The 24,195-nt window shown below is 39.6% G+C and overlaps 1 protein-coding gene across 1 annotated transcript; it reads right to left on the reverse strand.

Moving 5' to 3' along the window:
* Positions 1-6,254: 6,254 nt before the first annotated feature.
* Positions 6,255-6,867, reverse strand: LOC138908047 (uncharacterized). Its single transcript, XM_070198683.1, has 2 exons — positions 6,441-6,867; positions 6,255-6,295 (listed from the first exon to the last, which is right to left on the reverse strand). Exons 1-2 carry the CDS (start codon positions 6,865-6,867, stop codon positions 6,255-6,257), a joined length of 468 nt encoding a protein of 155 aa, XP_070054784.1.
* Positions 6,868-24,195: the final 17,328 nt, after the last annotated feature.

A 24,195-nucleotide genomic window follows, 5' to 3' on the forward strand; every position in this document is an offset into this window, starting at 1 on the left:
TGGAGGTCCGTAATTGAATTAGGCTTGAAATGGTGTAAGTTGGAAATTTAGCAATTCTACCGATAGTTGACTTTGTGGTTACCTGAATCGGATTAGGGTCCCGGGAGTTGGAGTATGTCTGTTGTGTCATTTGTGACTTGTTTGCAAAATTTGAGGTCAATCGGACGTGATTTGATAGGTTTCAGCATCTAATGTAGAATTTAAAAGTTCAAAAGTTCATTAGGCTTGAATCGATGCACGATTCGTGGTTTTAGCGTTGTTTGATATGATTTGAAGGCTCGACTAATTTCGTATCGTGTTTTAGGACTTGTTGATGTATTTGGTTGAGGTTCCGGGGGCCTTGGGTAGATTTCGGATGGTTGTCAAAATGGAATTTGACTTGGAGTAATGGCTTAAGTTTTCTGGTGTCTCTATCTGGTTTCCTTGTACGCGATCGCGTGGTCCGGTTTGCGATCGTGTAGGCTATTATTTTGGGCTATGGAAACTTGTTCTATGCGAATGCAAGTTTTTGGCTGCGATCACATGGTTGGAGTAGTTAATGTATCGCGAACGCGTGGGCTAAGTTGCATTCGCATAGAGGAAATGAGGCAGCTTGATTCACGCGCGTTTGCTCCTCGCGATCCCGTGAAGAGGGACACGATCGCGTAAGTTTGAGGAATCCGTTCACCGCGTTCGCATGGGGATTGAAGCGTTTGCATATGGTTAAATGACTAGGCAGTTGAGTTGTGCTTCGCGATCGCGAAGCTATTTCCGCGATCGCGATCAAGGATATCTGGGCAAACTTAAATATTTCAAAAATGAGGGTTTGAGTTTATTTTGGGAGCTCGGTTGGAGGCGATTCATGGAGGGATTTTCAGTGGAGTGATTGGGGTAAGTGATTCTTACTTAGTTTTTGCTAAATTCCATGATTATAGCTATAATTTCATCATTTAATTAGTGATTTGGGTTGAAATTTTTGGGGAAAATGGAGGAAACTCCTTAGGCCGAATTTTGGAGATTTAATTGAGATTTTGGTATCGGATTTTAGTAATTTTGGTATGGGTGGACTCGTGGTTGGATGGGTATTCGGATTTTGTGACTTTTATCGGATTCCGAGACATGGGCTCGGGGGGTTGAGTTTTGAATTGACTTTTTGACTTTTGATTAAGAACTTAGAATTTTTATATGGAATTGATTTCTATAGCTTATGTTGATCGTATCAAATTGTTTGTGGTAGATTCGAGGCATTCGTAGGCTGTTTCGCGAGGCAAGGGCTTATTGGAGTAGATATTTCCATGGTTTGATGTAAGTAACACTTCTAAACTTGCTTTTGAGGGTATGAAACCATGAATTACGTGTTATGTGACTGATGTTGAGGTGACACACATGGTAGACGACGGGCGTGTGGGCATGCACCGTAGAAATTATGATTTAGTCGATTTCATGGAACTGTGTAGCTATCTTATCTGAACATTTTTACTATACTCTATGTGTTGGAGCGTTTGAGCTGTGATTTATGCTAGAAATCATGTTTAGGCTATATGCTAGTACTATTAGGACCCACAGTGGTCGTCCTATACTGTTGAGTTATTTGCTTAATTGCAGTTATGTACACAGTCACCTTCATAATTTCATATCATATCTCAGTCTCTATTATTGTACATTGTCACATCTCGTATCATTCATTAGGGCTTCTTAGCATGAGTGTTGTGAGCCCGAGAAACTGGAGAGATTGATGACCGAGTGAGGCCGAGGTCCTGTTGTGAGAGATATTTTGGGGATCGGGCTGCACGTCGCATCATGCTTTATTGATTCATGCCAGGATTTGGCTTATTATAGTGCATGGGCTTGATCTGCCCCTCCGGAGTCTGCACATCCACAATGAGCGCAGTTGCTATTCATTTACTTGCATTGGACTAGATCGGCCATGTATTTATTTACATTTGGGATGGATCTGCCCTGGATTTATTCGCATCTGGGCTGGATCTGCACTGGGCTGGATTTGCCCTGTACTGCGTTGAGTTTTATTGCTAACTCTGAAAGCATGTCTAAATTCTTGTACCATTACCTGTAGATTATGAATTTCTGAGATATCGTTGTCAAAATTTCGATAACTTTCCGTACTGTTAATGCTGTATGTGGGCTGTAATACTCGAACCAGTCACTACATTCCATCCAAAGGATAGATTTGTTACTTATTGAGTTGGTTGTACTCATACTACACACTGCACTTCGTGTGGGGATCTAGGTGTTTCTGTTCACAGCAGTTGCTGATTCTTAGAGTTCTGTCATTCGGAGATTATCAAGGTAGCTGTCTTGGCGTCCGCAGGCCTTGACGCTCCTCCCCTATCCCTCAGTCTTATTTATTTATTCAGTTTTAGTTTTCTTATACAGTATTCCGGACTTGTGTTGTATAGATGCTTATGTACTCATTGACACCCTGATTATGGGAAACTTATGTACCAAGTGTGGCAGTTTTATTCGGTTTATGAGATTTCATACTTATTTAAAACCTGTTTTAGTATAATCTAAATTTGAAAGTGTTGGAAGTGTATAAGTTGTCGGCTTGCCTAGTAACATGATAGGCGCCATCTCGATAGGTTGAGTTTTGGGTCCTGACAGTGCGCCACCTCAACACCAAACACATATCACGTATATTCAGGGGCTCATACCCTCTGCACCAAGTTTAGAAGTGTTACTTACCTCGAACAAGCCAAATCCAATACCGAGCAAGCCAAACGATACTCTAGAAATGCCATCCCATGTGTATCAACCTCCGAATGGCACAAAACTAGCCAAAAGCAACTCAAATACATCAAATAATGCCAAAAGAAACAAAACCAATCGATAAAGGTCGACTGTTTACACATTTACTGAAAGTCAACCAAAAAACCAAACCTGGACCCGAACCTCGGAACCCAACGAAACTCACAAATGCCGACAACCCACTGAATTACGAGTTCAACCATACTAGTTTCACTCAAATCCGACACCGAATCGATGTTCAAAACTCAAAAAATCACTTTATAAAATTTTAGACCAAAACCCCCATACTTCACTTTGAAATCATCAACCAAATGCTGCAAACGAAGATGGATTCATGAAATATAACTAAAACCGAGTATATAACGGTTACCCTAATACATGTGGTGAAAATGGCCTTCACAATTGCCCAAATCCGAGTTCCCCAACTCACAATATGACCAAATGAACAAATCCTCGAGATTATATGTTCTTCCGAGCTGTTCTTCCTTGTTTCTTATGCCAAACAATCCTGAAATTCACTTTTCATGTTTCCAATGGATTTCCTCTGAAGATTTAGTCAAGTTAGGCTTTTGAATCACTCCATTTGACCTTACAATGAAGGAGATATGTTGGTTTCAATATTTGGAAATAGTGCAGATTTTTAAATACGATTTCAGTGGCAATTTCATAATTAATCTGGAAATAATATGCCAGCCCAATTCATAGTAAAATGACCATAAATTTCTCATACGATGTCGAAGCTTGATGATTCCAGTTGCTATAGTTTACAAATTACGATACAGATCTAATACTTCAATAGAAATTATCACGAACCAAAACTCTAACCTGTCGTGATCGCGCCTATCGATGGTACTAGGCAAGCCGATTTTTCAAAATACTTCAAATGTTTCACAAAATCAACCAAAAGCTTGATATGACAGATTTTTCATAAATACATGAGTTTCACTCAAAATACAACGCGGAAAAATAGCCCCAAACATCGGGGTGTCACTAAGTCATGAGCATCTAAACAACCAGTCTAAGAAACAGTGTCTACAAGAGTCCGTGTCTAAATGCCAATACAGCAAAGAAAGATACCCAGAAAGGAGAGACAAGGACTGCAAACCCCGGCAACTACCTCATGAATCTCTGATACTCAACCACGCACGAGATCAACATCCTCCATGACTAGAAATACCTGGATCTGCACACGAAGTGCAGGGTGTAGCGTGAGTACCACCAACTTAGTAAGTAACAATAATAAATAAGGAACTGAAAGATAGTGACGAGCTATGCATATTTAGTTTGTTTTTTTTAGTAATCTCAGCAATAAAGTAGACATGCTTTCAAATCCAGCGATTTAAGTCAAATCAATTTATACATTACCAAGCTCAAGTAAAACCGGATACAATATCTTTCAGGAGTTTCAAAATAGTGACATATATCAGCTAAGTGCAACAACAAATGAAAGCAAGTATAGCCTCTTAGGGCAATAGTCACTCAACCTTTCTTAATATCCCAATCACTCGGCTCTCAGCTCTCAACACTCCCACCCAACAGGTACCTGCGCTCACTAGGGCTGTACAGACTCCGGAGGGGCTCCTACAGTTCAAGCGCTATAATCCGCACGGACAACTCACGTGCTGCACTGACAACTCACATGCTATAGTATCATATCAAGATAAGCACGGACAACTCGCGTGCTACTGTGTAATATGAGAATCCACACGCACAACACACGTGCTATGGTATCAATATCCCGCTTCGCACGGACAACTCACGTGCTATGGTATCAATACCTCATAAACAGGCCCTCGGTCTCACTTAGTCATCAACATCTCTAGTCTCACGGCCCTCAGTAATAAAGGGGACTCAGCCCAAAAGAGAATGATATAATGTATCAACAGGGAATAACAGAGACTGAGGTATAATATGCAAGTAATACTACGACTGAGTACAAGTAACAATAAACAGGAATATTCAACAGGTATCACAACCATTGTGGGTCTCTACAGCACCAATACATAGCCTAAACATGATTTCTAAAATGATTTACTATCAAATTTCTATAACACGGGAAGGCACATAGCTAACAACAACCTTATTCAACTTTTCAGTTTCACGGAATGGACCAAGTCCCAATTCCTACGGTGCACGCCCACACGTCTGTCACCCAGCATGTGCGTCACCACCAAACAATCATATAACAACAAAATCTAGGGTTTCATACACTCATGACCTGATTTAAAACTGTTACATACCTCAATTCGAGAAAAATTCTACTCCAAAATGCCCTTGCCTCGCGAATCAATCTCCAAACGTCTGGAATCTAGCCACAAGCAATATAATACAATCAATACGGGCTAAAGGAATCAATTCCATAAGAAAATAGGAATTATAAGCCAAAAATCCAAAATTGGCTCAAACCCGGCCCATGTCTCAAAATCCAATAAAAGTCAAAAAATACGAAAGCCCATTCACTCACGAGTCTAATCATACCAAAGTTATCAAAATTCAAAATCAAATGGCCATTCAATTCCGCAAACTTAACTCTCCAAATCCCTAGCCTCAAACCCGCCAAATGTTATCTCAAAAACACTCCAACTAAGTGGGAAATCAGTGGGGGAATGTAATCATTGAAGAAAAATGGACACAAGGATCTTACCTCAAGAATTTCCCTTGAAAAGCCCTCTCAAAATATCTAAAATCCGAGGTCAAAATGTTGAAATGAGACTAAAATCGCGAACCCTTGTTTTTAAACATTCTGCCCAGGCTTTTCGCAAATGCGTCCACTTAGCCTCTTCTGCGCAAGCCTTCAACTTTTTTGGACCACTGGCTTCCAGCCATTTCCGCTTCTGTGATCCTTTACACGCATCTGTGGATACGCAGGTGTGGAAAGGACCTCGTACCTACGACTTCTGCCTTCTACAGTAAGCCGGCTTCTGCGGCTCTCTTCCCGCTTCGGTGCCCACTTCGCAGGTGTGGTTACACCAGTTGCAGCAACACTTCAGCTGCTTTACCAACTCAAAACCAAGTCCGTTAAAACCCCGAAATCAACCTGAGGCCTTCGGGACCTAAACCCAACATACCAACAAGTCCTAAATCACGATACGAACTTAGTTGAATCTTCAATTCACCTCAAACAACATCAAAAATACGAATTATACACGGATTCAAGCCTAATGAACTTTGAAATTTCCAAATTCTATAAACGATGCCAAAATCTATCAAATCACGTCCGATTGACCTCAAATTTTGTAAACAAGTCATATTCAACATTACGGACATACTCCAACTTCCGATATCAGAATCCAACCCCGATGTCAAAAAGTCCACTTCCGGTCAAAATCCCCAAAACTTCGACTTCGCCTTTACAAGCCTAAATCAGTTGCAGACCTCAAATTCACAGTTCGGACACGCTCCTAAGTCCAAAATCACTAGAAGGAGCTACCAGAACTCCATTCCAGAGTCGTCCTCACACAGTTCCGACTACGGTCAAAATCCTAAGACTTAAGCTTCCGTTTTAGGGACTATGTGTCCCAAAACAATCTGAAACCAAACCCAAGACCTTCTGGCAAGTAACATAAGCAGACATGGATAAGGGGAAAGCAGCAAACAGGGGATCGGGGGCTATTATTCTCAAAATGACCAGCCAGATCGTTACATCCTCCCCCTCTTAAACAATCGTTCGTCCTCAAACGAGCATAAAGACATACCTGAAGTGGTGAAAAGATGAGGATAACGGCTGCGCATATCTTGCTCGGTCTCCCAAGTCGCCTCTTTGACCGACTGGCCCCTCCAGTGAACCTTCATAGAACCAATATTCTTCGACCTCAGCTTTCGAACCTGCTTATCCAAGATCGCCTCTGGCTCCTCAACATAGGTTAAATCCTTGTCCAACTGGACTGAGCTGAAGTCCAACATATGAGACGGATCGATGTGATACTTCCAGAGCATAGAAACATGGAATATTGGATGAAATCCTGCTAAACTGGGAGGCAATGCAATCTCATAAGCAACCTGCCCAACACGTCGCAACACCTCAAATGGGCCGATAAACCTCAGGCTCAGCTTGCCCTTCTTTCTGAACATCATAACATCCTTCATGGGTGACACCCTGAGTAGGACCCGCTCTCTAACCATTAATGCAACATCATGAACCTTTCGATCTGCACAACTCTTCTGTCTGGACTGGAATGTACGTATTCAATCCTGAATCACCTTAACCTTCTCCAGAGCATCCTAAACCAAGTCTGTACCCATTAATCTAGCCTCACCTAGCTCGAACCAACCCACTGGAGACCTACACCACCTACCATACAGAGCCTCATACGGTGCCATCTGGATGCTCGACTGATAAATGTTGTTGTAAGCAAACTCCTCTAGAGGCAAGAATTGATCCAGCGATCCCCCAAACTCCATCACACACGCACGGAGCATATCCTTTAGTATCTGAATAGTGCGCTAGGACTGTCCGTTCGCCTAAGGGTGAAATGATATGCTCAACTCCACTCGAGTACCTAACTCATGCTATACGACCCTCCAGAACCGTGATGTAAACTGCGTACCCCGGTGAGAGATTATAGATATCGGTACACCATGAAGCCTAACAATCTCGCGGATATAAATTCGAGCAAACTACTCGGAAGAATATGTAGTCATCACAGGAATGAAATGAGCTGACTTGGTCAGCCTATCCACAATCACCCAAATTGCATCAAACCTCCGCTGAATCCCCGGAAGCCCAACAACAAAATCCATAGTGATCCGCTCTCATATCCACTCCGGAATCTCTAACTTCTGAAGCAATACACCTGGCCGATGATGCGCATACTTCACCTGCTGGCAATTTAGACACCGAGCTACATACTCTACTATGTCCTTCTTTATTCTTCTCCACCAGTAATGTTGTCGCAAGTCCTGATACATCTTCGCAGCACCCGGATGAATAGAATACTGTGAACTGTGAGCCTCCTAGAAAATCAACTCACGTAAACCACCTACACTGGGCACACATTGCCTGCCCTACATCCTCAATGCACCATTATCCCCAATAGTGACCTCTTTAGCATCACCGTGCTGGACCGTGTACTTAAGGACAAGCAGGTGAGGGTCATCATACTGATGCTCCCTGATACGATCATAAAGAGAAGACCGAGAGACCATACAAGCCAATACTCGACTCAGCTCAGAAACATCCAATAAAACAAACTGGCTAGCTAAGGCTTGAACATCCAATGCCAATGGCCTCTCTGCTACTAGAATATATGCTAAGCTCCTGAAACTCCCCGCCCGGCGACTCAAGGCATCGGCCACCACATTGGCCTTCCCGGGATGGTCCAAAATGGTGATATCATAGTCCTTAAGAAGCTCCAACCATCTCCGCTGCCTCAAATTTAGATTCTTTTGTCTGAATAAGTGTTGGAGACTCCGATGATCCGTAAACACCTCACAAGACACACTGTAGAGATAATGCCTCCAAAGCTTCAATGCTTGAACGATGATAGCTAACTCCAAATCATGAATAGGGTAGTTCTTCTCAAAAGGCTTCAACTAGCGCGAAGAATAAGCAATCACACTACCCTCCTGCATCAACACACACCCAGTGCCAATCCAAGAAGCATCACAATACATTGTATAAGAGCCTGAAGCTGATGGCAAAACTAGAATTGGAGTTGTGGTCAAGGCAGTCTTGAGCTTCTGAAAGCTATCCTCACACTCATCCGACCACCTGGAAGGAGCACCCTTTTGGGTCAGTTTGGTCAAGGGACATGCAATAGACGAGAAACCCTCCACAAAGCGACGATAATAACCATCCAAACCGAGGAAACTCTGAATCTCCGTGGCTGAAGACAGTCTAGGACACCTCCGAACTGCCTCTATCTTCTTCGGATCTACCTGAATACCCTCACTGGACACCACGTGCCCCATGAAGGCCTCTAAACTGAGCCAAAACTTACACTTGGAGAACTTTTCATAAAGCTTCTCCTCCCTCAACCGCTATAACACAATCCTCAGATGTTGGGCATGATCCTCCTGTCTACGAGAGTGCACCAGGATATTATCAATGAATACAATAACGAACGAGTCAAGATAAGGCTGAAACACACTGTTCATCAAATGCATGAACGTTGTTGGGGCGTTGGTCAGCCTAAAAGACATCACAAGGAACGCATAATGGCCATATCGGGTCCTGAAAGATGTCTTAAGAATATCTGAGTCCTGAATCTTCAGCTGGTGATACCTTGACCTCAAATCAATCTTGGAGAACACCATCGCTCCCTGAAGCTAGTCAAACAGATCATCAATACGTGGCAAAGGATACTTGTTCTTGATTGTGACCTTGATCAACTGTCTGTAATCAATGCACATTATCATAGTACCATCCTTCTTCTTTACAAATAGAACTGGTGCACCCCAAGGTGACACGCTAGGCTGAATAAACCCCTTATCAAGGAGTTCCTGTAGCTGCTCCTACAATTCCTTCAACTCCGCCGGTGCCACACGATACGGTGGAATAGAAATGGGTTGAGTGTCCGGCACCAAATCAATACCGAAATCAATATCCCTATTAGGCGTCATTCCCGGTAGGTCTGTAGGAAACACATTCGAGAAATCTTGCATCACCAGAACAGAATCAATAGCAGGGGTCTCTACACTAACATCCCTCACAAAGGCGAGATAATATAGACAACCCTTCTCAACCATCCGCTGAGCCTTCAAGTATGAAATCATTCCACTAGGAACATAGTCTATAGATCCACTCCACTCAACCCTCAGCAACCCCGGCATCGCCAACATCACGGTCTTCGCATGACAATCCAGAATTACACGACATGGAGACAACCGGTCCATACCCAAAATCACGTCAAAATCGACCATACGAAGCAACAAGAGATCTACTCTGGTCTCCAGGCTCCCAATAGTCACCACACATGACCGATATACTCGGTCCACAATAATAGTATCGCCCACCGGAGTAGATACATGAACAGATAAAACTAGAGACTCATGGGGCACATCCAGATAATGAGCGAAATACGAGGACACATATGAATAAGTGGAACCAGGGTAAAATAATATAGAGGCATCTATGTGGCAAACTGAGACAATACTTGTGATCACAAAATCCGAAGCAATGGCATCTGGTTTGGAAGGGAGAGCATAGAAACGGGCCTGGACACCCACTGATCGGCCTCCCTCTCTAGGGCGACCCCTAGCTGACTGAGAACCACCCCGAGCTGGCTGGCTAGGTGGTGAAGTTGCTGGTGCTGGTGCCATCGGCCGAGAACTCTACTGTTGAGTCCCACCCAACAACATAGGGCAATCTCTCTTAATATGAACAAAATCTTCGCACTCGAAACAACCCCTCCTTTGAAGGAACTGCTGCTCTTGATAACTCGAGGAACTACCTGTAGAAACATGAGCCGACAAGGCAGGGTGAGAACTCTGCACTGGTAGTGCACTGAATGAAGACTGGACATGTTGATAGCTATGTGAACCATGGCCAGATGATGCACCACGGTGAACTGGGCGAGCCGTCTAAGCATGTCTGAAAGGACAACCCCTACCGTGGTGGAACTAACCCCCAGAAGGAGCACCGCTGAATCCACCCTGTCCACGAGGTCTCTTGGCCTCCCTCTCAACCCGCTCCTGGCTGCGAACCTTCTCAATCTAATGAGCAATGCCTACAACCTCATCAAAAGTACCACCAGACACCCTCTCTCTAGTCATAAGCAATCGTAGCTGAAAAGTGAGGTCATCAATGATTCTCCTGATTCTCTCCCTGTCTGTGGGAACCAACTAGATAGCATGACGGGAAAACTCAGAAAAGCTCACCTCATACTGTGTCACGGACATATCGCCCTGACGAAGCTGCTCCAACTGCCTACGCAACTCCTCTCTGCGGGATTGAGGCACGAACTTCTCTAGTTTGCGCCGACCGAAGAACTGCTGCCAGGTAAGGGGTGTTGCAGCGACTGGCCTACACCTCTCATAAGCCTCCCACCAACTGAAGACAGCCCCAGAGAACAAAAAAGTAGTGAATGAGACCCCACTGGTCTCCAGAATACCTGTTGTACGGAGAATCCTCCGACACTTGTCCAAGAAAATCTAGGCATCCTCCGCCTCTATACCACTGAAAGATAGAGGCTAGAGTCTCTCAAACCTCTCCAATATCCGATGCTCGTCGTCAGACATAACATGAACCACATGGTCCTGCGTAGCTAGAACCGGCTGGGCTGGTAGTGCCCCCGGTATCTGAAGTCCCTACACCACCTAATCTGGAGTACGGGCAACAGGGGTATGAGTACCTCCCCCGACCTAAGAAGTGGTAGGTACGGCCTGAGCCGAAACCACGTGAGCAAGGCCGGTACCAACTATCAGAATCTGAGCTAAGTCCTCCTGAAGGCCTAGAATCACAATGGCCACGGGTGGTGCCCGAGTTGGTCCCACAGGCTCATCCACAATTAGAGTATGCTCCTGAATTGGGGCAATTGGTGGATCCACAAGTGCTGCCCTAGCTGTTGTGCGAGCTGCACCTCTGCCCCTAGCGTGGCCTCTACCGTGACCTCGACCTCTCGCGGACCTGATTGGTGGTACTAGTGGCTGTCCATCCTATCCCGTAGTACGTGTCCTTACCATCTGTGAGAGAATAGAACAACAAAAGTTTAGTTACCAGAATCAAAAGATTCGTACGATAAGAATTCTAGAATGTGGAATTTTCTAAGGTTTTGGCAACCTCTCGAAGATAAGTACAGACGTCTTCGTACTGATCCACAAGACTCTACTAAACCTACTCATTACTCATGAGAACTATGTAACCTAGCTCTGATACCAACTTGTCACGACCCAAAACTCTAACTTGTCGTGATGGCGCCTATCGATGGTACTAGGCAAGCCGATTTTTCAAAATACTTCAAATGTTTCACAAAATAAACCGAAAGCTTGATATGACAGAGTTTTCATAAAGACAGGAGTTAAACTCAAAATACAACACGGAAAAATAGCACCAAACATCGTGGTGTCAACAAGTCATGAACATCTAAACAACCAGTCTAAGAAATAGTGTCTACAAGAGTCTGTGTCTAAATGCCAATACAGAAAAGAAAGATAACCATAAAGGAGAAACAAGGACTTCGAATACCGGCAGTTACCTCGTGAATATCTGATACTCAACCACGTAAGAGATCAACGTCCTCCGTGACCAGAAACACCTGGATCTGCACACGAAGTGCAGGGTGTAGCATGAGTTCCACCAACTCAGTGAGTAACAATAATAAATAAGGAACTGAAAGATAGTGACAAGCTATAAAATTTTAATTTTTTTAGTAATCCCAGCAATTAAGTAGGCATGCTTTCATATCTGGCAATTTAAGTCAAATCAGTTTATACATTACCATGTTCAAGTAAAACCGGATGCAATATCTTTCAAGAGTTTCAAAATAGTGACATATAGCAGCTAAGTGCAACAACAAATGAAAGTAAGTATAGCCTCTCAGGGCAACAGTTACCCAACTTTTCTCAATAGCTCAATCACTCGGCTCTTAGCTCTCAGCTCTCAACACTCCCACTCAATAGATACATGTGCTCACTAAGGGTGTACAGACTTTGGAGGGGCTCCTACAGCCTAAGCGCTATAATTCTCACGGACAACTCACGTACTATAGTATCATATCAAGATCCGCATGGACAACTCACGTGCTACTGTGTCATATGAGAATCTGCATGGACAACTCACGTGCTATGGTATCAATACCTCACAAACATGCCTTAGGCCTCACTCAGTCATCAACCTCTCTAGTCTCACGACCCTCAATAATAAAGGGCAATAAGCCCAAAATAGAATGATATAATGTATCCATAAGGTGTAATAGAGACTGAGGTATAATATGTAAGTAATACTACGACTGAGTACAAGTAACAATAAGCAGGAAGATTCAAAACTTTCCCTTGAAAAGCCCTCTCAAATTTTCTAAAATCCGAGCTCAAAATATTGAAATGAGACTAAAATCGCAAACCCTTGTTTTTAAACATTCTGCCCAGGCTTTTCGCACCTGCGGCCACATAGCCGCTTCTGCGCAGGCCTTCCACTTTTTTGGACCACTGGCTCCCATCCATTTCCGCTTCTGCAATCCTTTACGCGCATCTGCGGACACGCACCTCGCACCTGTGACTTCTGCCTTCTCCAGCTAGCCGGCTTCTGCGGCACCGCAGGTGCGGTTACACTGTTGCAGCAATACTTCAGCTTCTTTAGCAACTCAAAACCAAGTCTGTTAACCACCCACAATCAACCTAAGGCCCTCGTGACCTCAACCCAACATACCAACAAGTCCTAAATCATGATACAAACTTAGTAGAATCCTCAATTCACCTCAAACAACATCAAACACATGAATTACACACGGATTCAAGCCTAATGAACTTTAAAATTTCTAAATTTTACTAACGATGCCAAAATCTATCAAATCACGTCCAATTGTTCTCAAATTTTGCACACAAGTCATAATCAATATTACGGACCTACTCCAACTTCCGGAATCAGAATCCAACCCCGATATCAAAAAGTCCACTTCCTAAATCAGCTTCAGACCTCAAATTCACAGTACGGACACACTCCTAAGTCCAAAATCACCCAATGGAGCTACCAGAAATCCATTTCGGAGTCGTCTTCACACAGTTCCAACTACGGTCAAAATCCTAATACTTAAGCTTCCGTTTTAGGGACTACGTGTCCCAAAATACTCTGAAACCAAAACAAGACCTCCCGGCAAGTCACATAAGCAGACACGGATACGGGGAAAGCAGAAAATAGGGGATCAGGGCTATTACTCTCAAAACGACTGGCCGGGTTATTACAAAAATAGAAATTGGAGCTCATTTCCTTAATGTGGAACCATTTATGCTTAAAGAAACGACGTCGAAACATAAAATATGAGCGCAACACAATTCAAACCTATCTGAAACTCACTCGAGCACCTCGGGATCCCACCCGAACATACCAACAAGTCTCATAACATAACATGGACTTACTCGAGGCCTCAAATCACACATCACAATATCGAAACGACGAATCGTGCCTCAAATCATACTTAATGAGCTTTTGAACTTTCAACTTCCAAAACTCGCGCCTAAACATTTCAAATCAACTAGGAATGAACTGAAATTTTGCACACAAGTTCTAAATAACATTATAAAGCTATTCCGATTCCCGGGATCACAATCCGAATCAGATATCCTCAAAGTCAATTCCCGATCGAACATAGGAACATTTTAAACCTTAAAATTTTAAACTTTTGCCAGATAGTGTCGAAACCTTCTAGAAATATCCCAATGCAAATTCTAGCATACGCCCAAGTCCAAAATCACCATCCGGACCTAACGAAAGCATCAAAACTCTGATCCGAGGCCAAGTACTAAAAAGACAAACTTGGTCAACTCTTCCAACTTAAAGCTTCCTAGTTGAGAATTATTCTTCCAACTCAATTCCGAATAACCTGAAAACCAAAACCAACGGTTCACATAAGTCATAATACATCATACGATGTTGTTCAAGACTTCAAATAGCTGAATGGAATACAACTACTTAAAATGACCGGCATATATGGGGGTAAGATGACAGGATCATATCTAAGCAGTGGACTGGGGCAATTGCTGAAGGTTAAGTTAAGCTTGCCAGCAAGAGATCAAAGATCTACTCCCAACTGCATTCTCGCAAATCCGCGGATATGTGGGTAATTCAAATTTACTTAGGTCTAGTCATGTCCATCTTCAGTCTTATATCTATGCAATTTTATTCAAATAATCTCATCTTCCTTTATCTCAAATACCTAGTCTCAACATAATTCGATACTGGGGCAGTTTTAAGATCTGTGTCAATTAAAAATTCTACATATTCGAATTACATATGGCCTAATTCTCATAAAGCCAGAGATATGTAGGCAACTCAAAAATCAGAGTTCGGCCACAACCTATCAGATAGCCTCTCATTTTTTTAATAATTTCGATCCTTCCTTAGGCATGTTCCCCTTCAACAGGACATTTAGGCTCGTTCGCCTTTAATAGGACATTTAGGCTTCGTCCGCCTTTAATAGGACAAAAGGACAATCCACCTTAAAATAGTACATTCGATCGCTATGATTCCATTCCATAATTTTCCCAATATCTATATCACCCTTATCCTTTATAGGGATATTTGTTGGCCGGCACAAAATTGGCTGCTATTTCTATTTCTTTGCCCGAAAACTTTTTTATTATTTTCGGTCAAAGAGGGGCAGCTGTTGATACCCAATTTTGTCCTACATTTCTTTTGATTAATTTTCTAGTTCTCCCTAGTCATTGATAATCTAAGGCTTAGTTTCTTAATTATTTATTGTTATTATTAATACTATTATTATAGTTATAATTATTGGAATAATTACTACTATTAATATTACTATTAATACTTTCATTATGACTATTATTGAGTTAATCACTTATTTTAATATGTAATATTATATATGCTCAAAGTATTTTTATTGAGTTTAAATTATTAAGACATGAGAGTCCAATTAAATTAATTTTAAGAAAGAAAGAGACCATGAAAATCCAGCCCAGAAGTCACTCAAACTAGTCCATTAGTAACCCACCAGATCTCTTCCAATTACTTTAACCCATTAGTTTTATTCAAGAGAAAACTATCCTCTATAGCCCCTCAAAATTTTAATAGCCCATATTTTTTTATATTAACCCGAAATATCCTTCCGGCCCAAACATATTACGTCTAATTGCCCGAAATATCTTTTTTGTATATTTTTTGTATAGTGACAATCTATTTTGTATATATTTTGTATTGTGACAGTCTATTTAGTATAATTTTTATATAGTGACAGTCTATTGTATATATATTGTACAATGACAGTCTATTTTGTATAAGTTTTGTATAGTGACAGTCTATTTTGTATATATTTTGTATAGTGACAGTCTATTATATATAAATTATACAGTGATAGTCTATTTTGTATATTTTTTATATAGTGACAGTCTATTGTATATATATTGTACAATGACAGTCTATTTTGTATAAGTTTTATATAGTGACAGTCTATTTTGTATATATTTTGTATAGTGACAGTCTATTATATATAAATTATACAGTGATAGTCTATTTTGTATATTTTTTATATAGTGACAGTCTATTTTTTATAGTGATAATCTATTTAGTAATTTTTTTGTATAGTGACAGTCTATTTTGTATATATTTCAATGTTAGGTATAATATATATTCAGTGATATCTAGGTTTTTCTTTTTCATCTCCATATACAAGCACTCTCATTTTCTGTATAGTGACAGTCTATTTTGTATATATATTGTATAGTGACAGTCTATTTAGTATATTTTTTGTGTAGTGACAGTCTATTTTGTATAGTTATAGCCTATTTAGTATATTATTTTGTATAGGACAGTCTATTTTATATATTGAAGAATCACTAGCTAGGAGGAGAGAAGGTGGGCAAGGAACTTGAAGCAAAATTGAAGAGTCTTGCATGGAAATCTCAAGCTCTGATTCTATGCTATGAAGGGACACATATAAAAATATATATGGATATTCTCTTTGCACATGTATGTCCATACCTTTATACAACTCTGATGACCCAAAATATCATCTTTAAATTTAATAAGTAATTTTGTGTTCTAAAACCTCAAAAAGTACTATTTATTATTCCTCGACTTGCGTGCACAGTCCGTATAATTTTCGAAAAAGTTTGTGTGAAAAATGGATTAAAATGTGAAATATAGCTTTAAAACTCAACTGAGTTGACTTTGGTTAATATTTTGAGCAAACGGACTTGGATGAGTGTTGTGATAATTTTGGTAGGTCCGTATTGTGATTTGGGACTTGGGTGTATGTGTGGAATCGAATTCCGAGTTCCCTAGCCCATGATATGGATTTTTGATGAAAAATTAAAAGTTTGAAAGCTTAATAATTTTTAAGAAATTACTGATGTTGGATTTATTGACACCGGGTCCGTATTTTAGTTTCGGAGCCCGGTATAGGTTCACTATAATATTTATAACTTGTCTGCCGAATTTGATAAGAATCAAAGTTGATTTGACGTGATTCGGACGTCCGATTGTAAAAATATAAATTTTAAAGTTTTCTTGAAAACTTCCTTTGATTAGGTGTCCGATTCGTAGTTCTAGGTGTTATTTTGGCAATTTGATCGCGCGGGCAAGTTTGTATGATGTTTTAGGACTTAGGTGTATGTTTGGTTTGGAGCCCCGAGGGCTCGGGTTGGTTTCGGGTGGTTAACGGATCATTTTTGCACTTGAGGAAACTGCAGAAACTTGCTTCTGGTTTCTTTCTTTGCGTTCGCGAGGGGAGTCTCGCGTTCGTGAAGAGCAAATTGGGGTTGGCACATTTTGTGCTTCGCGTTCGCGATAGAGTAAACGCATTCACAAAGGCTTGAGGTGCGAAGCTTCGCGTTCGCGAAGGGAAAGGGTCTGACCAGGAAAATTGCCTTCGCGTTCGCGAAGGCCAAGCCAGGCGAGCTTCGCATTCACGAAGTAGACCTCGCATTCACGAAGAGTAAAATTGGTCAACAGGAATTTGTGCTTCGCGAACGCGAGGCACTGACCGCATTCGCGAAGGGTAAAAGTTCGAGAAATATAACTTAAGTTCTAGAAAATAGGATTCGTCCCATTTTCAACCCATTTCCATTTTTGAGCTTGGGTAAGGCGATGTTTGTGTGATTTTCACGGGAAAACATTGGGGTAAGTGTTCCTTATCCTATATTGATTATATTTTATGATTCCATACTCATTTACATCATGAATCCGTGAATTTATGGATGAAAAATCAGATTTTTATAAAATCTTTCAAAAACAAAAATTTAAGATTTGACATCGGAATTGGATAAATTTTGTATAGTTGAACTCGAATCGGAACGGGTGTTCGGATTTGGTAAGTTTTTTCGAGATTTGAGATATAGGTGCCATTATCGAAAATTTAAATGAATATCAATTTTTTATCCGAAAAATTAATAAATTCATATGGAATAAATTCCTTTGATTCGTATTGAGTATATCGAATTGTTTGTGAATAGATTTGAAACTTTTGGAGGCAAATTTAAAAGGAAAAGATTTGGTCGAGTAATTGATCGGAATTTGCAAAGCGAGGTAAGTGTCATGGTTAACCTTGACTTGAGGGAATAGGAACCATAAACTATTTGTTATGTGAAATGTATGTGAACGACGTATAGGCGAGGTGACGAGTGTATATAGTCGTCAAATTAATTGTTTGCATATTTACTTGAAAAATCATAAATTGTTATTATCATGAATTAGTTGTTATAATAATTATTTCTTTCCTATTCTTTGACAAATATTAATTCTTGAATTCCTGCAATAATTGACATTTAGCATATTTAACATTAAACTGCCTATTTTCTCCCTGATTTCCTAAATAAATTTCTATTTGTCATTGTTTGTTTCATAATAAATTCATAATTATTGTATGCTTGTTATCTTAAAACCTTTATATTAATTGTTGCATTCATTGGGGTAATTTCTTCTATAAGAATTGGTAAATGAATATATTGGAGGAGCGGGTTGCACGCCGCAACAGAATTGATTAAAATGAATATATGGGAGGATCGGGTTGCACACCGCAACAGATTTATTAAAAGTCCATATTGGAGGATCGGGATGCATGCCGCAACAGACTTATTAAAAGTGCATATTGGAGGATCGGGTTGTACGCCACAACAGACTTATTTAAAATTTCATATATATATATATATATATATATATATCGGATTGCACGCCGCAATAGATTTGATTAAAATAAATATATTGGAGGAGCGGGTTCCACGCCGCAACAGAATTGAATATGAATATATTGTGAGAGCGGGTTATACGCTGCAAGAGAATTGATGGAAATAATAATTGGTTATGACTGCTGAGTTGGCTTCAATTATATTAAATGAGTTACCTCATTTATTTTTATTATTTGTTGTTGTTACTAATATTGCGTACAGGTTAATGTAAGTGACCCGACTTAGCCTCGTCACTACTTCGTCGAGGTTATGCTCAACACTTACCAGTACATGGGGTCGGCTGTACTGATACTACACTCTGCAATTCTTGTGCAAATTTCGGAGTTGGTCCCAGCGGCATACCATAGACTTGCTCGGATTTCAGCTACGAGAGGAGGCTTGAGGTATAATTGCACGGCGTCCGCAGTTCTGAAGTCTCCATCGACTTTACTTTAGTTGTGTGTTTATTTTCAGACAGCTTTATTTTATTCAGACCTTTATTTGTATTATTTTAGAAGCTCGTGCACTTGTGACACCAATTCTAGGATGGTATTTAGACACCGTTATTGTTATGGATTATTCACTAAATTTCACACCTTATTTCCGCATTTGTTTCTTAGTTATTAATAAATTTTAAAAATTATTTAAAAATGGCTAATAATATTCTCACGTTGACTTGCATAGCAAGTGAAATGTTTGGCGCCATCACGGTCCGAAGGTGCGAATTTCGGGTCGTGTCAACAACCACAGAATTGTGTTAAGACCAGAGCCTTCTCTCAATTCTCTCTCTCTCTTCTTCTTCTTCTTCTTCTTCACAGCTTTAACCACCGTCGGCGGCAGCGGAGGCTCGGTCGGCGAGCTTAATGATAAGGCAGTGCACAAGAGGTACGAATTGCTTGTGATGGTACGGACAAAAGTTGTAAAAGGGAAAGCGACTTGGTATTGGGCTCATCTTGTGCCTATTTTGGTCCACAATTATGATACTCGACTCCCTAAAGCTGTTAAACTTCGTTGTTTCTTGTTAGAGGGAGTATTTCATTCAACTGGCACAGGCGGAACGGAAGCGGGAATTTTGTGGCTACCTTTAAGTTTTTGCCTAGCTATTATAATTAGTTTTTGGCTTCAGTGACTGATGCTAGTATACAGAGTTTTTGGCTCCGTTGTTATGTTTTAAAAAGGAATTACGATCACTACTAGAAATCCGGAAAAAACCAAATGCGGTCTACCGACCAATTTTGGTCGCTCAAAACACCGGCCAAAAGACCGACCAAAGTCGGTTGATTTTTCTAAATATTTTATTTTTTAATTTTTTTTACGAAACCGACCAACTTTGGTCGGTTTTCTTTGGCACAAAAATTCGGCAAACTATTTTTGAGTCCCACGAAATTTATTTTTCAAGAAACCGACCAACTTTGGTCGATTTTTCATTTAAAATAAATTAAAATTAATATTAAAAAAATCGACCGCAATCGGTCGATAAATTCGGCCAGTCATTTTAAAAAACCGACCGAATTCGATCGGTAATTTTATTTTTTAATAAAATCGACCGACATTGGTCGGTTTTTTTCGTGCGAAAATACAATTAAAGAGTATAAATGACATAAAAGACAATCTTAAAATAAAATGCACCAATGGTCTAGTGGTAGATTAGTATCCTACCACAGTACAGACCCCATTTCGATTCCCAGCTGGTGCATTTTTAATTACATAATAATTAAAATACCGACCAACTTTAGTCGGTTTATTCGACAATAATTTTTTTTTTAATTTAATTTACCGACCAAAGTCGGTAGGTAATTTTCGACCAACTTAGGTCGGTATGCCTTTCCGACCTTTAAAATACCGACCCCACATTAATGGTCGCATTTTGGACTGTTATTTGCCATTATCGACCTACTTTGATCGATTTTTTTAGACGGTGTTTTTCGAATTTCTAGTAGTGCATGTACAATAGCTAATTTTCAACATGCTATTTAGGCGTTTAAGTGTGAAGTGTCGAAAGAGAATATTTTAATTTTATATGGAGAATGTCTATTAAGAAGAATCATGCTTGTCTTGCTTGATCTTGTATGGCTTCAGTGACTGATGCTAGTATACTAATTCCTTTACCGTTTATATGAGTTGGGCTCATAAGAGTCTCTATTTTCATAGAGCAATATCATAAAGCTACACACGACTTTGCTTAAGCATAAGACAAAAAGAATCAGGGCTTACTTTCATAGATTAGCAATGAGTTTGGATGTATTTGTAGTACAACTAATAAGTACTTTAAAAGAGGAAGAAATAGAGATATATACGGTACTTTATATTTAAGAAGATTGAGAGTCAATTCAATATGACATTTGCCCATACATGTCCTTACATTCATATTGTTTTTGGTTAATTTATTAAAGTAGTAGTTCTTATCTCTAATCCTTTATTTTCTTTTCTTTGTTTTGCATAAACAAACACCGGAGCACTTCTTGAGTCTCAATGTGAAACTCGACGCTATCTCGAAGGAACTAGCATCTACATTCTTCATTCGTTTCTTCCGCTCCCTCAAAGCACAGCGAGGAGAAATGGCAAATACTCCTTTAGTTGTTTACTATATTATACTTTTCTTGCGTGATGTTTGAACTTGAATTCCGTATCATTTTTTGTTCTTTGATTTATATATCCAGAGAGGTATACCGTTAATCTAGCTTCGAGATCTAGAGTATTTCATCTAGTTAGGAGGTCAGCCTAAATTGCTTAATCTATAGATGACAATAGTTCATCTTTCAAAATCAGTAAGCTCCTTAAGAGTAATGTCCTATGAAAGTTCAACTTAGCTTATTCTCTTAATCAGGTAAATTCTCTTAATCAGGTAAAATGGGATTTCTTTTACAATTCCAAAAGGAAATAAAGTTTTCTGTTATCGCTTTTGGAACTTAAAGTAAGATTTTAAACCTTTTTAGCTCACGTGATCTTTTAGGTCCTTTCAAAATATCCAATGCTTTCTCTAATTTAGTTAAATACTATTTCTCTAAACACATGGACTTTGGATAATTCTTAATATTTAGCCTTAGTTGATTAATATAAGTCTGGTAGGTTAACCATTTTAATAGATCTTAAAGGGTACCTTAAAAACCATCCCTTTAGATTAATTGAACCCTTATCTAAAATCTTTTGATTAAGCAGAATTTAACTTTAAACACTATTTTAGGTGTCCTAATTCACCATAAGTAATTAGGTGGCGATGATAGTAGGCTATAATTGCGTATTTTAGTCGCTTATTGCACTCTAACACTACTAGAAATCCGATAAAAACCGACCAAAAAAACCGACTAACGTTGGTCGGTAATGGCCAAAAACCGACCAAAACGCGACCATTTACGTGTGGACGGTATTTTTGTGGTCGGAAAGGAATACCGACCAAAGTTGGTCGGAAATTACCGACCAACTTTGGTCGGTCAATTAAATTCAAAAAAAAAAAATATTGCAAAAAAAAACCGACCAAAGTCCGACCAACTTTGGTCGGTATTTTAATTATGTAAAAAAAAGATTCACCATCTAGGAATCGAACCGGGGTCTGTACTGTGGCAGGATACTATTCTACCACTAGACCATTGGTACATTTTGTTTTAATACTGTGTTTTATTTGATTTATACTCTTTAATTGTATTTTCGCACGAAAATAACCGACCAAAGTTGGTCGATTTTATTAAAAAGTAAAATTACCGACTAAAGTTGGTCGGTTTTTTTAAATGACCCGCCGAATTAACCGATCAATTTTGGTCGGTATTTTTAATATTAATTTTTATTTATATTAATTGAAAAATCGACCAAAGTTGGTCGGTTTCTTGAAAAATAAATTTCGCGGGACTCAAAAATAGTTTTCCGCATTTTTTCGCAAAAAAAAATCGACCAAAGTTGGTCGGCTTCGTAAAAAAAAAAATTTAAAAAAAATATTTTGAAAAACCGACCAACTTTGGTTGGTTTTTTTACCGACCAAAGTTGGTCGGTCGACCTTGGTCGGTTTTTGTCGAATTTCTAGTAGTGTAATTTACTGCACTTCACTTGTTTTGAGCTTTAATTGGTAGTATTTTGCACTTATTGTGTGGTTTATGCCTTGTAAGAGTGATTCTGAGTGATGTAGATATTGTGGAGCTAATTCGAGCTATTTGGAGCTTTGAAATCTGAGTAAAATCCTAAGGGATTAAGCCGGAATCGCGTTTGGTGGCCGAGGACCAAGTCTGGACGTCAAAACGCAAGATTTAAGTTGTACTCTGAGAAATTTGCACTAGTGCGATGCAACAGTGTATTTTTGCTTCATGTTGAATTGTTGAGCTCTCTAGATTTCTCCACTAATTCCCCGCATGGCTCGTCGCCCCATGCAGCACGCCAGTGCAATATTTACAGAGTAAATGTCCTCTTTCGGCTAGGAAAAAGTGATTTCATTTGGGCTCGACCATACTTGGTATAAATACATGAAAAACGTTATTTTCTGGACTTTTGACACATATTCGACCTAGGAAGGTTAAGGAGGTGTTGGAAGAACAAGAGCACAAGGATTTCATCATTCCTTCCTCACTCAAAACCCGAGTTTGGATTGAATTTATCTTTTCCTCTACTTTAAACTTATTTGTGATGAATTTCTCCATATCTATTGAGTAGTTTCCTTTAGGGTTTGTGAGATCTGGTGTATTGATGATTGTTTATGGATTATAACTCTAGTTTTATGTATTGAAGAGTTTTTGGATGATTTAACTGTTGCATCTATATTTACTTGTTCATGTAATCGAGAGAAGCATAATTTGTGATATCTTTGCATTATATTGTTGGTTGAGTTTATTAATTCTTTTTAGTAATCGAAAGAGGCTAGTTAAATCATTGATTAAACATAGTTAGGAGATAATCGAAAGAAGTTTTTCTAAAGACCAATCCACTAAGACGTCTTGCATATCTTCACGTGCGTAAATTGGTTCATCTTGTGAGGTTATAAATTAATTGAGAGAGGAGTTTTTAATGAACGTTTTAACTAATAATTGAGTGAATTCGAGAGACTCACTTGAACATTAGAAGTGAATTATCTAGAGTTAGATCCCAAACAATTGTCTTGCACCTATCCTATCAACCCCTATTTTCTCCCACTGATAACTTCCTTGCTTATATTTGTTTCAATTGTTATTAGTCAATGGCTTTATACTCTTAATTAATTTTAGTTAGAATCATATAAATCTCAATTGTTGATCATCTTGGATAGAAATTAAGCTAGAAACTACGAGAATACTGTTTAAATCCAATCCCCGCGGATACGATATTATACTATACTATATTTGAGTAGAGAGCAGAGCTTAAGTGTGTATTTTGCGCTCGTCAAATTTTGGCGCCGTTGCCGAAAATTGGCAATCAACAGTGTTTTAAAGAGTTTGTAGTGCTAATTCAGGAATGTTTTCTTTTTATTTAATTTTATTTTTCTCTTTTTATTGTTTGTGTTCTTTGACTGTGCGCAGGTTACAGGTAGATTGGTGCACGACTCGAGCTTCTGCTAAAGAAGTGCTACCATACGGGCCAGAGATAGAAAACAACTGCGACAACCGAGGAAAGAAAGAAATCTCAGTGAGACGGTAGAAAAGATTGGGCAATTCTCAACCAAAGAACTTATGGCTGGAAATGGTGAAGATAATATAGATTTGGTTGTGAGAGAAGCAGCCC

The sequence above is a fragment of the Nicotiana tomentosiformis genome, chromosome 3 (assembly GCF_000390325.3).
Source record: "Nicotiana tomentosiformis chromosome 3, ASM39032v3, whole genome shotgun sequence".
NCBI classification, from domain to species: Eukaryota; Viridiplantae; Streptophyta; class Magnoliopsida; order Solanales; family Solanaceae; genus Nicotiana; species Nicotiana tomentosiformis.